The sequence below is a fragment of the Acanthochromis polyacanthus genome, chromosome 16 (assembly GCF_021347895.1).
Source record: "Acanthochromis polyacanthus isolate Apoly-LR-REF ecotype Palm Island chromosome 16, KAUST_Apoly_ChrSc, whole genome shotgun sequence".
Classification (NCBI taxonomy): Eukaryota; Metazoa; Chordata; class Actinopteri; family Pomacentridae; genus Acanthochromis; species Acanthochromis polyacanthus.
Window position 1 is genome coordinate 32574422 of NC_067128.1, and position 17516 is coordinate 32591937.

Below are 17516 nucleotides of genomic sequence, written 5' to 3' on the forward strand. Positions count from 1 at the left end.
CAAGCTAAGAAGTGAGTGTGCAACTTGAAGGCAATACAGAACAACATGTCTGCTCTTACCTTTCTCATCCACTACGTACGCTTCGCAGAGGAATGCATCTCATGTCAACAGAGAAACATCTGAAAATGCTGTTTGTTTTGTTTGTAGCACATGCAGTGTGTTTTCTGTATTTCTGGATTGCCATACACACAGGTGGATTTTTTTTTTTTAAAAACTACAAAAACAAAACACTATTCATGGCCAGTGTGATAAATGCGCTTATAATTGTGTCTACGTGCACGGGCGTGTTTCATACAGCTGCAGAGTTTGTGCTCTGTAATTACCTGCTAATGTGCCACAGCGTCAGACAAAGCAGTGACCCCTGATGGTTGCTGGATTCCCCGGAGAGAAGCCCGGGGCATTCTCACACCGCATTCAGGGTTGAACTTTCAACTCGCATCAGTAACGCCGAGCATCATGGCTTCATACACAAGCTTTAGACGGACGCACATATTCATACTTTGCATCTCCAAAGGCCATGTGCACGCAAAACTGACTAAATTAAAAGTAAAGGTACTAAAATGAACTAATATCATCAGCTAAATTGATCTACTGAGTCCTAAAACATGATAGATTTACTACAAATACTACTAGCAGGGGGTAAAAAAGCAAGAACAAAAATATAACTGAGTAAAGATATCCCAAAAGTCACAGAATGGATTGAAATATTTCGGAAAATATACATCATGGAACAACTGACCTTTACGCTGAGACATGCAACCCAAAAATGTGAAAGGTATTGGGAAAAATGGAAATCTTATTTGAATATCAGGTGATCACAGTTATTACTGAGCTGTTTATTGATCAGTTTTGAACTGTTTGAGAATGCAAGGCTGCATGTCTTGGTAGGTGCAGACGTCAAATAAACTTTAACCCATGTATACATGGAAGACTCAACAAAGACCTGAAGGATCAGCGTTCTATACTGACAATCTGGGACACTTAGAGCCTTGACTTGGTCACATAACTCTGCCGAGGCTCCACCTGCTTGGTAGAGTGTTAAAATAAATTGATATATTGAGTCCTAAAATTAAATGTATTGGGTGGAAATGATATAAAATGTATATAAAAAGACAGAATATTTCGTTTTTTTGAGTGGAAAAGGTACTAAAGCTATTTGGCGTTCAGCTTTCTGTCAGCTAATCCATCAACTGCTAATTGTTTGAGCACTTATTCCTTGTTCTTGTGGCCGGTTTGAAGCTGAACAGCAGCAGAAAGGCCTGAGGCTTTGCTGCATCCAGTAAAACCCCAGGACGGGTCGCCGGCTGGCTGCAGAGCTGACGCAAAGAGACAAACAACCTTCAATTCAGGACCAATTAACCCACTATGCATGTATATCCTGCAGGAAACTCATGCAGGCACAGCGAGAACATGCACACCGACCAGCAGTGCCGCCCTGCAGCTCATTGTTAAAACCAAGAATGACTTTAAAATAGCTTTTCCATGTCAGTGCTCATTCAATAAAGAAAAATCTAATTGTTTTTAGCCCAAACTCTTTCAAACACCACCTCTTTATTACTGCCAGGCCTGTGTTTTACAAAATCTGCAAACAGCCGAGCCCCACTTTCATTTATTAACAGGCCACAAAGGTAACCGAGGGTTATTATAGGATAATTAACCAGTGATGTTTGAGAAACCCAGAGGGTCGTCTAAAAGTGTTTACTGCTCTGCTGAAGGTACTTCTCGTATCTTCAAAGACTCTTCCAAGCACAGAAAAACATTGTTCATTGGCTGTTTCTGCTGCCTCGGGCCTTTTTACCAACAAACCAAGCTGTTTGTTGAAGAATCTGAATGTTCTATAAGCAGCTGTTTTGCAATCGAAGGGTTTGGAAGTAGTGAGATCTAACCCTCTTTCTGTAGTTTTTGAGAAACATTGATTCAAAATTTTGTGTTTTCAAGAACGGTCTAACATTCCACTGTGCGTCAGCTTCATGTCTGAATGAGCATCCAGGGAACCTTTCCATAATAGATCAGACCTTGTAACATTTCAGTATCACTTTTCACACGCACAAGTCTGAACTGCAAGTGATTTGAGGAAGAAATTTTATGACATTTCAGCTCCAATGTCAATTCCAAAAGACCATAAAAGTCCATAAAATATGACAAAAATTATATAAAACTCAGTTTGGATTTTTCTGTGGGTCAGATCATTCTGATTCTAACGCCCTCGGTTTCTCCTCCCCTTCTGCTATCTACTATTGCGTTACCATTTTCAGAATCCTCTTCACTGTTGTTTCAGTTTGGAACAGGTGCCCGATGCATTTCACTGTGCGTTACACTATGGATAATTGTGTTTGTGATAAATAAAGGTCTTGGAGTCTTGAAATCTTGGACATCTTGAACAACAACCTCTGGGTACGGTAAGGCAATCCTTCTAGTATTTTTTGGCAATTGAGCCATTTTAATGACAGAACCTTCTTCTGTGCATTCAAAAGTTCCCACAAAACATTGTGCTGCATCCTTCACTGAGCTCTTACTAGAAGGGTTTGAAAGTAGACTGGTCTAACCCTCTTTCTGTCGTGTTTGAGCAAAATAGGTTCAAAGTTTTGCGATTTCAAGAATGGTCTAACATTTGAAGCACCACTGGAACACTATATTTGGGCTGTGGGTTAGACTACTTTGCCACTAAAATCTAGACAGAAATTAGGGAAAACTCAGTGTGGATTTCTTGTGAGTTAGACCACTCTGCTAGCCTAGCCACGCTAGACAACCCACGGCAACAAATTTAATTCTCTGCCAGGGTGAGTCTAGTTACCCTCCATAAGGCTCGAGGCTGGATTCTCCTAAAACTGGCCGGACCAATCACCATGAAGTGTAGAGTCAGAAGGCGGGCGTAACTAAGTGACGACAGAGGCGTGACGATTCTGACAGAAACAACCGGCGCACAATAAACAGTTATCTTTCGACTCGGCTTTGGCCACAGCCCTTAAAGATTTGAAGCTAAAATTCAACTTGAAAGATAAACAAAGGACGGCACTGAAGTGTTTCATTGAGAAGAAAGACGTATTTGGACTTATGCCGACGGGATATGGCAAATCCTTAATATACCAGTTGGCTCCGCTGGTTGGGAAGCTAATGGGACTTAGCCACAATCCGCCGGCGCTCTAGGAACTCCGTCAGCTTATTCGTTGCACTGATTGGTTGTATACCTACCCAATTGCTGCAGAGTGATTTGATAGACAACCTTTTAGCCCGCCTCCCTCCCTGTCGAGCAGCCCTAGACCCTTGTGCCTTCAGAAACATGGGTCTAGCGCGGCTAGGCTACCACTCTGCTTCTAACCCCTGGAAATAGTGCATTTGTCAGGGAGGAACCAGATGTGTAGATAATGGTGTCATCAGCATACAGACGTACATGAGAATCACAAGTGGCAGAGATAATGTTATTTTAATTCCAGACAGTCAGATTCAGGTATTAAATGTTAAAACAACTTAACGTAAGCACCCATCTATTGTCTATTATGACAACACCTAGTCGTATGCCCATCATCCTCTGCTGGGAAGCCACGTGACCCCTCATGTCTAAAAAAGGCCCATTATTTTGACATTAAACAAGTTAGGCTATACTTACGAGTAACACTATATTTGGGTTTTGGGTTAGACCACTTTGCAACTAAAATCTAGACCAGAAAACATTCCAGAAAACATACACAACTCAGTGTTATGGCTGTTGTTGCTTTCAAAAAACAAGACGTCCAAAACGGTCCGATTCGTCTTTTGAGGAGGAGGTTTACGACTCAACAATTTAATAAGCACACGCAGAGATCTGCTATGATTCAAAAACAAGTTTGAGATTAATTTACGTAAACACAAGTTAAGTATTCTCCGTTGTTGACTTTCTAGAAATGCAAAAATAACGTAACTTAGTGGTTGATAAACTGTCTCACTCCTCACTCCTTCAACACAAAAAGCAGAGCCCTCAAAGCAACAGCTGATCGCTCTCTCTTAATCATGGGAGTGGGACGGCAGGTGAGCAGTTAATAATAATCAGAATTAGCAAAATTACTAAAATAATTTAAATAATCATCATCATCTAAATTATAATAATTTGATATATCATCAATTAATAGAACACTCAGTTTGCATTTGTTTTGGGTTCAACCACTCTGTTTCTAACCCCTTCAATTGTGAGTCATGCAACATTTTTTATGGGAAAAAAATGATGCCAGGAAGCAAACTGAGCCAACTCTCCTGCATCACCACTATCACCAAATGATTTCATAGCTTTTGCAGTAGTCAGAAGATGACATCTTCACATTTTCACACTCGACAGACTAAGACAGAGAAGAAAATAAACGATTATGTGACTCCGCTGGGCACTTAAGCACTTTTAATTTACAATTTCAACATATCCGATTAACTGTAATTCACATTTTGCACAGGAAAAAAAAAGCAACTCTAGTCCTCTGCTGGGCAAAAATGAGCAGCGGTGATGAGACACTTTGAATAGCAGCATGATAGCGTGTGAAGCCTCGAGGCTCATAAAGACATAAATGATATCTCCTTTATTTTGGCTTAAAAAGTGGTTTCATCCTTTCTGGTCTTTCAGTGTTCTGGCAGAGAGATTTCCGATTTATGACTCGTAAATGTTCACCTTTGGCACCAAATCCGGTGAATGATCATTATAAAGGCAATCAATTCCAAATTACTACTTTAATATATTAATGTACTTTTAATCGTCTTTTTATCCATGTTCGGCAGCGGCAGGTATTCAGGTCTGATTCGTGCTGGGATTACTTGGAACAAGATAATGAAGGAATTTCCCCTTTGAAGCCCCTAAAAATCGATTAAGCTGAAGACTTAGACCTTCCCCGGGGGCATTTCTGTCGGAATGTGACACCAGGCGGGATAAAGGACATTCCGGCTTTATTTGTTGACTTCCTGCTGCTGAGAAGAAGCAAGAAAAGAGAAAATGTTATCAAAAAATAGGTCACGGAGCGCTCGGAAGTTGCATTTGGAAAGGCTAATGTGCACTGTCAGGTTCTGGATGACGTCCTGCCAAGCCGGTGAATTATTTTTGTAATCAAAACAGAAGGGATCCAGAGAGAAGAGCTGCTATTCTGTTATTGGAAATGATTTAAAGCAGATTTGATGCTGCAAACATCTGTTCAATCTATTAATATAATCAGTCTGTATTAATCTGCGTAGAAAGTATGATGTTCTTCACGGGTTCAACGTCAGATTTAATTAGAAATCCAACAGCTGTTAAATCAGCTCTTCTTTTTTTTCCGAGGAGGAAAAATCTCCATGTCATCAGACTCGGCTCCTCATTATTTAGCACCTGTAATCTCTCACGGCTTGTCTAACCCTCGGAGATAAGTCCGTTCGCCTCCCTTCTCCCCTCCGTCAGGTGCAGCGTCTGACAGCTTTATTCATGCAGAAACACCAGCAGTGAAATTCACACAAAGGTAATTAATCTGGAAACCTGAGGCCGCTCTCCATTCACAGCAGACTAGATAGGTAATTATAGCTACAGGCTTTTGGGGCCACAAGGGCAACGGAGCTGCTGAAAGACAGGCTTAAATGAGAGACTGAAAAGTTAGAATTTTTATTTTTTTTTAATTCCAGAGTTTCTTTTTGCACTTTATCAGCCGCCTTTGTGCAACTGGACGATTGCAATGCATAGCTCCACCTGTAGATGCACGAGTGATTGGACCATACACTCTTTCGTAAGTGGACCAAAAGTGATCCCTATTAGAATCAATGTGTTTTAATGCAATTTTTTTGCCATTTTGGCTAAGAATGATTGCTTGTATTATTGATTATATTATATTTTGGTCCACACAAGAATTATTTCATGTGTGAAATATGTTTGTTTTTCTTTTTTATAACAGATTTTGAACATTTTGATGATTAAAAAGAAGAATATTAAACAGAACAGCAATAGAGGAATGTCAACAACCTTTTTGTTGACATTTCTCTACTCTTTTCCTCCAGCTGTTGCTGCTCTCCATCCCTCCAAGTTTGTTTATCACCTTGTTGTATGACATTATCAGTGATGAAGAGCTTGGGGTAGTAATACCAATATTACTATTTCTTTAAAAGGTAACTTAAAAATTTAAATGCAATGACAGAAAACATGTTTTTTGAGGAACAGCTGGAAAATGAAATGATAAAAACTTTTCATTACAAAGATATTGCAACAAAACGACTGCACTGGGTAATTTTTGACCCACTTCGGTCATCTAAGGGTTAAACAACACCAGTTTCAATTGGAGCTTTACAAACAGAGGATAAAAATCACATTTTAAATGCCAATTCTTAACTATTCCTTCCCCCATCTTTGCAAACAGAAAGTATGCTTCGGTGCAGGTGTGGAGCAGTGTTAATGAGGCCGCTGATGGACGAGTTGAGAGCAAGAGGTCGGAGGTCAAACCCGCAGGCCGTGACCACAAAATGACCATTTTAACCCATGTGTTGTTTGGACAGTCGTCAACAGCTGTGAGATCTGCTTAAGTCCATCTGCTGAACGTTTAGGTTTAGGCTGGTGGAGATCTCTTAGATAAAGGTGAAGTTGCAGTTGTTTGACTGCAACAATCTCTGCAGTGAAACAATCAAGCGCTGTTTTATTTTGCAGCCTTCTCAGCAGACACACTCTAACAATTAGTCCTGACAGAAGGCTATTAAGCCACTGCTGTGAGCTCCTATTAGCTACACTACCGCTCAAAGGTTTGACATCATCCAGACAATTCTGTGTTTTCCATGAAAGCACTTTTATTTATAACAGAATTGCACAAGGGTTTTCTCATCATCAGTGTACTGTTAGAAGGGTCACTCCAGAACTGAAGGACATTTTACGTCCCACCCATCAAATTTTGAATAATCTATATACAAAATACTAAAACATGCAGTTGTTTGAAAATATTTTTAGAGTACCAAATAAGTCTGGAGTTTCTCTTAAATACCATTTTTCTCTGGCCCCACCCCCCTGATGACCAAATTGAATCTCAAATTAAACAGTTCAAATGAAATTCAAATCTCTTTTTTTTTTTGGTATTTTTTTCATTAATGTCACTTGTAATTGTGGGAACATTTTTTTAATCAAAATAATATTTTATATAATAATTATTGTGCATAGAACGTGTGTCCCACAACAACCCTGTCAGCATAACCTTTTTAGCTGGTAGTAGTAGAAGAAAACAGTGAATCACATGATACACTGGAATTAACATCATCAAACAGTTTTCCTAAAGAATGAGTAGAGCAAAGCTATGTCCTCTATTCTAATTTTCATGTTTTCATTTTCAGCCTTGACTGAATGTCTCACTCTACCTCATATTATCAGGATCAGACTCATTTATTTTCCTGTTTTCCATCAGTCAGTTTGTCCTCTTGGTCAGCAGTAACAGCTAGCTAAATATCTAGCTTCTGCTGCTGAGAAAAAGATCACATTAGCATGGATTAGCAACCCTGTTACTGTGATTAGAGTAGGGTTAGCAAACAACACATAAAACATGGAATAAAAATGGTTCCATTGATGTGTAAGCTGAGCCAATCAATCCTCTGATAGTTTATTACATATTATTGATGAATACGGAGCAGAAAATTGTAAAAGAGAAGGTTTATTTTTCAAATCCTTTGAATCCCAAATGTCCTCCAATTCTGCAATGACAGATTTACTTACAATTGAGTATTGTTGCATTGCTGTATTGGTACTTTTACTTAAGCAAAAGTGCCTTTTGCACAACAGGTCAGTGTCAATATGTCACTTTTTATTGACTCAGCTCAACATGCAATTTTTGTGTTCTCAAATACATACCTAAATATAACTTTATTTCTAAGAAGAACGGTGTTTCTTCAGACTTTATGGATAAACTGACTGCATCCATCTTTAATAAATTACACTGTTAGCATATAAAATGCTTTAAAAGCTGAACTATTTAGGGGCTCAATGTAGAAAATGTAGAGAGGATATGTATCAGTGTGCAGTTTTTCACACAACAAAAACACAGCAAAGATCAGTGCCCAGTACGTCCTGGTGGTGGTTTGTGCAGTGAGTCACTCAGAGTGAGAAGTTTTACACCCACAATCTGTCTAAAAGAATATTTCCTGTTGCAGGAAAAGTCCTCCACACTGTAAAAAAAAAATCTTAAAAAAACGGTAATTTTCCGGCAGCTGGGGCGCCAAAAAAATACCGTGAAATAACAGAAAATTACTTTCTCATAAAAACACAGTTTTTTTCCATAATTAAAATACAGTTAGTAGTTGTAATTTTAACAAGATTTTGCCTTATTTTCAGGGTTTTTTAACGTTTAATTAGAAACATTTTCACATTTTAAAACAATTAAATTACCTAGAAATATGGTAAGTAAATGTCGTATTACGAATAATAATGCTTAAATTTACAGAAATGTGCTGTTATTAGTTGGTTTTAATGACATTGTTTTACGGAAAGAGGTTGTATAATAATTTGTGTTTGATGTAATATAACAGTATATAACACACAAAATAATGTGATTCATCTTTCAAAACATGTCAAAAAACTGTTGAAAAACTAGATATTGGGTTTAAAATTGCAACAATTTACTGTTAATTTTAGATCACATCAAACGCATATTTAGTTATTTTACGTTGTTTTTAACAATTAATTACAAACAGTTTACGTTTTAAAACAATGAAATTACCCATAAAGATGGCAAATTAACATTGCAATATGAATAATAATGCTTAAATTTACAGAAATGTGCTGTTATTAGTTGTTTTTAATGGCATTATTTTATGTAAAAAGGCAGTATATTACTTTATAATAGATGTAATATAACCGTATACGACACAATAATTTGATTAATCTTTCAAAACATGTCAAAAACACTTAACTACATATTGGGTGTACAATTGCAACAATTTACTGTTTATTGCAAGTTTAGTTTTTAGTTTTCTTTTACATAGATTTGCTGAATATTTAAAGGGCTTTCAACTTAAAAAACGTTCTCACCTAATAACACCGGAATTATTTTTATTTTAAATGGTTTAAACCGTTTTTTGGCCAGTGGGAAAAGGGGCTTAAATGAATTGTTGTGTTTGAATGAGACAAAGCTGAACAAGAACAGCTACAGTTTCCCATTCTCAGTATTTTTTATTCAACTGTAACAGGTAACCATTATTACAACAATATACAAAAATCGATTAAATTAAAATGACTGGCTCTGAAACAAACAAAAATAAAATTAAACTGAATTGAAAATGAAAGAAAAAAGCATTAAAAAAAAAAAAGCTGAGTTACCAATTCCCAGTATTTCAAGGCATTCCTAACTTGGTCAAGTAACCATAGATCCAAAACACTGATGAGAAACTTTGTCAAACCTCACTGGAAATGAATCCATACTCTATCCAAGGCATCCATAACTTGGTCAAGTCACTGTACATCCACAACACAGATTACAAACCTACAGTAAACCTCTCTGGAAATGAATACATATTCTATTTAAGTCATCCATAACCTGGTCAAGTAACCATAGATCCAAAACATTGATGACAAAGCTACATAGCTCACATGAAACCTCACTGGATATTAATCCATAACAGTCTGTAACTTGGACAAAGTATCCATAACTAGAGAGCACTTCTTATTCCCTCCACTCATAGTCTGCAATTTTGGTGATCAGTGTGAGAACCTTTGGACTGACTGCAAGTTGTTTTTTGGTGGCGTTCCGCTCCACTTTTGATCCCTTATCTGGATTTATCTTGAAGAGGCACCTGTCAAATGAAAAAACAACTACTTTAGAAACTGTGGACTGTACTGTAATGTAATGTTTTCATACATTTGCAAAAAGGTTACACAACAGTATAGACAGAGCTTGCATGTTAAAGAGCATTTGGACATACAGGGAACAGTAGACCAGTGATGTAATGAAAAGATTATCATGTGAGTACTGTGTATGTGTATTGTGAATGAATGCGTATGAATGTTCGAAGGTGGTCGGAGGGGCCGTTTGGCGCGAAATGGCAGCCACGCTTCCCTCAGTCTGCCCCAGGGGAGCTGTGGCTACAAACGTAGCTTACCACCACTGGTAAGAAGCGCTGCATGTACACACAAACACACAAGTGGGGTGTCGCGTCAGAGCGGTGAAGTGAAACAATAACCTGAAGATCACCTGAGCTGATGTGGACTGTGAGTCAGAGCAATAAAACTTCAAGAATAAAAATGCTTTATATTCACCAAGAACCATAGAAGGAGAGTTAACTATGATAATAGATGTAGATGCCTACAGCTGCTTCATCCTTCTCACTTCAGGTAGTAATCTAATATTTTTGAGATATGACCATCTTTATTTTGAATAAAATGTAATAATAGAATGGTGTTTCTGGAGAGGGAAAACAACAATGGAAATCAAACCATACTGTGGATTAGTGAACTGTCCCACCCTTAGTGAACATGGAAGCGAATCATCTTCCCAAACTGAAGCCATTCTCTGGTTTCTTCAGGATTCAGTCAGGATGTTCCATGAACTGGTAGCATCAGTACGCTGCGTTAGTGACTTTGGAGCTTCATGCAACTTTCAGGTCAGTCCTGAACATTTTATCATTAAGATTAAAAAAAGTGCACTGAAATCGCATTCTGTATTGTTAATGAAGGCAGAGGTGGGCTGCAAAGAAATTTGAGATTTTCAAGTGGGCCCTGAGTTGCCAAAGTTTGGTTCATCTGACCACTTGACATTTTCCCAGTTCTCCTCTGGATCATCTTCATGCGATCAGATCAGACCAAAATAAAACTTTTGGGTGTAAACTCCACTCTCTATGTTTGGAGAGAAAAAAGTGATGGGTGACATCTCAGGGAATCATCTCTACTTTAAATCATGGTGGTAAAAACATCATAATTTGGGGCTACTTTTCTGCAGAGGGGACAGGACAGCTGATCCGTAGTAAAAAGAGGATGAACAGGGGCCTGAATTGTGAGATTTTGGGCAAAAACCTCCATCTCTCATTCACAGGAATGATAACTGAATGTGGCTGGATTCTCATAAAAAGAGTAAAAAAAAATGTGTAAATTGTGCTACATTTGTTTGTAAACCTGCTCTAGACCTCCAGGAAAAGTTTGACCTCTGTAACTGCAAACAAATTTGTGCTAAATTAATAAAACAAAATGGGTGCCCATATTTATGCACGTGCCTATTTTTACTCACTTTCTGTAAATCCTATAAACTTTATTTCACTTCTCAAATATCACTGTGTCCCTCTACTGTATGATATATTTAAGCTAATTTTCTGATCCAAACGCCCAATGATTTATAAAGAAAATGTAGAAAATAATCAGGTGTTTCAAAACTTTTAGTCTGTACTGTATATCTTATTTTGATGTATTAAATTGACTAGTGGTGTCTTACCTCTGTAAGAACTCCAAAGTTGATGCTTGGGCTGCTGGGTAAGATATGTTCATACAGTAGTACGAACCAAACATCAGCAAAAAAGCATCACTGAAGATTCTGATGTGGCCATTCACAATGGTCTGGTCAACAGATAGCATGAAATTCTCTGCTGCCAAAGTCGAGTTTCCTGTTGTGTACAGGGACAAGAGAAGGACAAAAGAAAATTAAAACTAAATTATCATGTTACTACTGAGTCCAGTATAACAATAACAATCAAAGTAATAGTAGTAATAGTTTTCGGTGTTTTGGTTTTAATATATTGTGGTGGAGAAAGAAAAATATTCATACCACACACAACAATACATGGTGTACTTGGAAGTCCAGCACAGTCCACTTCAGACGGCAGGGTTGTTTGATCCACTTTGTAGAACATCTGTTCTTCTTCTTCATTGAAGTACTTGAGGAGCAGTGGAAGAACCACTGCAACATTCACATCTGCAACATTTTTGCTTGATGTTTCCATTTCCCTGAAGATGGTCTCCATCTTTCCTGTCTTGTCACCTGATTTAAGAAATGAAATAACTCTGGCACATTTATTAGCCATGTTTTTGTCTTCCATGTCCACACCTGTAAGCTCTTTAAAATGAGTCTTCATGCCAGTTGTCTCAAACAGATATGGCCATTCCTTTGTCAAGTCAGAAGTCTCAGTCCCACTGATAATGTCTTTTCTCTGAGTGAAGAAAGTGGCTCTCATCATATCCTCAATGGCTTTGCTGTCACAGCATCTTTCTCTCCACATTTTCTTTAACTGTTCTTGTGCATGTTTCTGAGATTCAGGGGTTTCATCAGGGGGCAGCCGTGTTGGTTGCCAGTTTATACACCCGTAAGTGTCTAGTCTTTTTTTCGGAGTTGGGGTATCCTCTCCTTCACTGCTGCTGATAATTTGTCTCTTTAAGGAAAGTGAAGTGTTTCCTCTCTTCAGGTTATCCACTCTGCTGACCATCTGTTTGGTGAGTGAGTCATACCCACTGCCTACAACTTCACCTTCAATGACATCAGTAAATGCCACAGGGTAGGCCTTTGTCATCTTCCTTGCTATCTCACTGATATGTTTCTTCCCAGGTGTTGGGCACGCGGTTAAGATTTCACTGACAATGAGCCGTATGATTTCAAGTCTCTCACTTTTTGTTGGCCGCTTCCCTGTTTCCAGCTTTCTGATGATCTCAGATGGAATTTTTTGCCAAGGAATTTGAAATTTAAAATGCCAGCTATTGTCAGACAGTCGAGAAGGTGTGATATCCATACTTGAACTACTTGTTGACCGTGGTGAACTTACAGTTTCTGAGCTGTAACCACCTGGAGAGAACACAGAGAACATTGGCTATTATTAAATAATCGGTGGGTTTTCATGGAGCCTTTTTCTTCTTTCGGGATGTTGGTTCCGGCTGAAACTATATAGAAATGACTTGGGTCATTTCTCCTCTTTTTTAAGCAGTGTTCGGGCCGAGACTTAATGCTAGTGAGATGCGCTGAGTCCAGGCTTCAACACCCATGGTTCCAGTCGAATTTTAATTTTCAGACCCATAAAGAAATTGTAAATACATAGTGATGTTTACATTTTGATTTCTGTCGACACGGAGCAGAAAGAACGGAACCAGACAACATTTAGATTCATTGTTTACATGACAAAATTTTCATTTCTTTCGGTTTAAGAAAATGTTTATTCCACCTCTCTGGGCTTGTTTATTTTGATTGAGCTGATTGTAATCAGATTATTTGGCTCCTTGTAAGTCACACGAGTCACACTATAGATGACACGGTTGCTTTGGGACAGACAAGCTTGCGAGATCTCAACATAACACACCACAATGGGTAGCAAAGAAAATACACAGCAGACTGACTATACATGGGAACTAAATGAACAACATATTCTTGTTGGGGGAACTATTGCTACTGCTGGATACAAAAGTCAGTTTTTTTTCTGTACGTTGTAATAAAATATCCTGTGTTCATCCCTGATTAATTGTGTGTGATTTGCTACCAAATTAGAATCTAGAGAAGATAGACCCAACTGATGATACTGATTAATAGGCATACTGTCAATTCACTGCTGGTGACTGTACAATATTACAGTAAGTTACAGGTAGATTATATAATTTTTCAGTCCATCTAACCCAAAAGAGTGATTCTGTGCAACAGATGCATATACTCACCAGAAAGGGCCAGCTCATCAGACTGTGTTACTGGACTTGTACTGGTACCGGCTCTGCTGAACTGTTGGTTGCTCTGGTTGCTTGGAGGACTGTCCAAGACATCTTGCTGGCCTTAATAAAGGACAGATAATAGTAAAATTTAACCATAGACATCACATAGCTCAATCTGGGTATATTAATACCCAATATAATTATATACTCAGTAGCCAATTGACATATTTCAAACTGTTCCTTTCTCAATATAATGCAGTACAGTACACCACCACTAACACCCACTATGAAATCAATGATGAACAAGGTATAGTTTATAGTTATCACCTTTTTGAAAACATCAACAAAAAATGTAGAGAAGATTCTTTGAAGTATAATTCATAGTAGAACTGCTGTATTAGACTGCATTAATTTGAACAGGTGTACCTAATAAGTATATTTTGACTATGTACATTTTTCTAATGTGAAAGTTTATCATGTACAATTTGAAACACATACTTTTCTTTTTGAGCAGTGACAGAAGTTTCCTGGCTTCAACTGGTCTCAGGACAGAAAGGAGGTCACTCTCCTGCAGGTAGCTCAGGTCCTCCAGGTCCTCAACTCCTAAACCTTGCAGATGCTCCAGCAAAGGCTCAGGGTCTCTCAGTTTAGGAAGACTTGATTTGATGAAAGACAGAAGCAGACTCTGTATCCATGACTAGGAGGACTAGAAGAGATGAAAAAGACTGTTCTTCAAGCATTACTGTCAGATTTTAATCTCTCAAACTCCAGATTACTCTGAGTCAGCAATGCTATGCTTAAGCGAAATTACCCTTGTCCCACAAAGCTTGTACACAGACAAAGGATAATAATCTAGTTTCTGCTCAGGCTTCCAACATTTCATGCTCTGTCTTGCTTGTTTCACTTCATACAATGCAAACGCTGGCATATAGGACACGTCATGAGGTGTAACGATAAAGTACACATGCTGGTCCTGGGTCACAAGCATGAGCTCAATCTGTCCGAATTCAAGTGCCTCACCTTGGTTTAAACACAGAAAGAGTCCCTTTTTGTACCGAGTGCCTTTCCACTGCACCTCGGTAGCTGACTCGACATTGGGTTCTTTGACTAAGGTTTCTCCTACTGCAGAGCGCACTGCTTCGCTGTACAGTTCAGCATGGAAAGGAGTGGAGTTCTTAACCACCAATGAGGGTGCAAAAAAGGAGCCAGAATGTAGGTATGCCTGCAGTAGCTGATGGTTCTTTGCAAGTGTGTGACATACATTTTTGAAGTTTTGCGTCCTTCGCACACATCTTTTGAAATATGAATGCTTGCTCTCGAACCTCATTGTCCACAGCCGAATGAGTGGGCCAAACTTTAGTATTAAGGCAGGGTAGTGGGTGAGGTAATGATGCTTTGGTTTTAGTTTTTGTGAAGGAAAAAATTCTTTCCTTCCTTCCAGATAATCACTGATCAAAACATTGAGCAATGCAACCTGGGGTACTGATATAGTAGGGGCACAAATCAATTCCACTAGCTCTTTCAGCTGGACAGTCAGTTGCCATACAGGATCCTCTGCGTCTGTGATCTTTTCACCAATGATAATGGGGAGAAGTCTCAGCAAAGACCAGTTTTCTGTTGCCTGGCCACCTAATTTCACACCCTTTTCTGAAACTTCAGCTGGTTTTGAGCTACCATCAGATCCCTGGTAACTAAACTGTTTGATCCTTCGATTAAGCTGTGAATATGTGAAGAATTTCTTCACCTTGACAAAATGGGTCAGGTAAATGGCAAGGTCAGATGCCACGACACCCTCAAAGAGATCATGGCCAATACAGGGCGGGAGGCCTGGCTGGCAAACATGAAAAAATGTCAGTGAATTAAAGACAGAGTTACATTTCACACCTCTGACGACACTTGCATCACCATTTTGCAGTTCTTGAACAGTGTCCTTGTACTCTTGTACTGTACGGATTGGAGCATGGTGTTCCAAATTGTCTAGCTCACTTCTGGTTACATGACAATATCGGCAGAAATGTTGAGATGTACTGAAATTTTCTGTGAATCCACCAATGTTATGTGACCCTAAATTGTCACCAGCAATGCAAAAGACAGTTGCCTTAACAATGTTTCCAGAAATATTCAGTCCATTTGTCTCCAGTTCTCCAAGATCGTTTATCAATTGACAGAACACTTTCTCGTGGCCAAAATACTTGAAATCAGCTTCTCGGCACAAAAGCAAAAGCTGCAAGTTGTCAATAGTGGATCGATGAAAAGGTTCGAAATTTGCTAGAGTGAAGTAGACACCAAGCATCTTATGTTTTTTCTTTGCCGAGCCGAGGGGATTGACCACTTCAAAAGCATCTTGATAAATTATCACTTTCAATGTGAGACCTGACTCAGCAAAAAGAGGATTGGATTTAAATACTGATCCATCAGACACATCATTTAAAATATGAGGTGTACCTTCATTCTCAGATGTAGAACCCTGTTCAAGCAAATCAGTATGGTTTAGCAGAGTTGTCAATGTATGCTTTATGGGAACATACTGAGCATATTGCTCCTTTCTATTTTCATCTAACCCCAAAAAAATGGGTTGTGGATGCACGTATGGAAAATTCTCCTCAAAATACCGTATTCTGTTGTAGTCTGTGGAAAAGGAGGAGCTGCAGGATCCATGAATATCTACATCATCTAGGGTCTTCAAAACATCTTCAATTTCAGTCACAGATAGTTCAGTTTTTGTTTGAAGAGATGCTTTCAGTTGACTTTTCGTGTACTGCAGGCACATTCCATTAAGACTATTCAGTTCTTCTACGATCAACTGGATTGTAGAGGAAGGGATAAGTTGTTTGGCCTGTAGTTTCATATAAAACATGCACAGATTTCTCATGTACAAACTTTTCATTTGTGCAAGGTCTGGGACATCTGCCTCAGGCTCATCATCAGCTGACCCTTCATCTGCCTGGCTTTCAGCAACAGAGGACTGAGACTCACTAGGAACTGAAGGAGGACAGTATGCACCAGAGACATGCAGAGCTGTGGGGTTTTTGTGCTTCCTAGATAGGTGGGCTGTGAAAGATGATGTCACTGAAAAAGTTTTATCACAGTCTTTAAATGGACAATGCACTACCTCTCTTCTTGAAACGTGAGATTTTAGGTGACAGAGAAGGTGTTTAAGGTCGATCAACTGTTTCTGACAATGTGGAAGTTGACATAGAAAGGATACCTGCAAATTTTGAGACTGTGACACAGTAGATGACCGTCGATGATGGCGGTAAACATGACATTTAAAAGCATTGTAATTTCTGAACTGAAACTTACAACTTTCCATACAACATGCATACTGATAATGTGGCTCATTTTTATGAAGCCCTTGATGCATCACGTACCCTTTTAGGGTATTCACTGAAGCACCACAACTATGACAGGTGTAATCTGTTGACATCCTTAACTGCAGTGCAATACTCACCTTTTCAGTTTACTCCATGAAATCAACTCGCACCACTTATCTGCAGAGAGAAAGAAAAAAAAAAACAAATAAATTTATGAATCATGAAATTTGCCAAAATCAAAATAAATGCTATTTGTTGTGAAATAGTTGACCTAAACTGTGTTAGCCAATCTCCCCTCAATTAACTAAAAGATGATCGTTAGCTTATCCTTTACATATTTTTGATATGTACTGAGTGCACTGGCGGCCATCTCTCAATTGTCCTTCGACCTTCAAAAAATTCGTGGATCCAGACGGTGATTCGGATCACCTCCAAAATCTAATCGATTCTTACTCTTGCTCTTCCTGACATCCTGTAAAAATTTGGTGAAAATCCGTCCATGACTTTTTGAGTTATGCTGTTAACAGACACACAGACACACGCACACGCGCGCGCGCACACACACACACACACACACACACACACACACACACACGGCATGGCGGAGGTATGCGCTCTCCGAGTGCTTTTCTAGTTGTTCATTGTTGCAGCTCGAA

The 17516-nt window shown here is 38.8% G+C and overlaps 1 protein-coding gene across 3 annotated transcripts; it reads right to left on the reverse strand.

Moving 5' to 3' along the window:
- Nucleotides 1-8299: 8299 nt before the first annotated feature.
- LOC127537675 (uncharacterized) lies at nucleotides 8300-17416 on the reverse strand. Of its 3 annotated transcripts, none has more exons than XM_051960620.1 (6): nucleotides 16998-17416; nucleotides 14045-14202; nucleotides 13556-13666; nucleotides 11691-12698; nucleotides 11361-11529; nucleotides 8309-9732 (listed from the first exon to the last, which is right to left on the reverse strand). In XM_051960620.1, exons 4-6 carry the CDS (start codon nucleotides 12643-12645, stop codon nucleotides 9603-9605), a joined length of 1254 nt encoding a protein of 417 aa, XP_051816580.1. In that variant the 5' UTR covers nucleotides 12646-12698; nucleotides 13556-13666; nucleotides 14045-14202; nucleotides 16998-17416; the 3' UTR covers nucleotides 8309-9602. The 3 variants fall into 3 exon arrangements, 2 of the variants coding, with proteins under 2 accessions (XP_051816580.1, XP_051816579.1); XM_051960619.1 differs by having other exon boundaries at nucleotides 14045-14252; XR_007947467.1 differs by lacking the exon at nucleotides 16998-17416 and having other exon boundaries at nucleotides 8300-9732; nucleotides 14045-16991.
- Nucleotides 17417-17516: the final 100 nt, after the last annotated feature.

Bases quoted from the DNA above. Each gene is read 5' to 3' on its own strand.
- LOC127537675 (XM_051960620.1), bottom strand. From the start codon at position 12,645: ATGGATATCACACCTTCTCGACTGTCTGACAATAGCTGGCATTTTAAA. The intron at 11,530-11,690 runs GTATGAATATTT...TGTACACAACAG, and splicing joins ACCATGTATTGTTGTGTGTG to GAAACTCGACTTTGGCAGCA. The intron at 9,733-11,360 runs GTAAGACACCAC...TTCATTTGACAG, and splicing joins ACTTTGGAGTTCTTACAGAG to GTGCCTCTTCAAGATAAATC.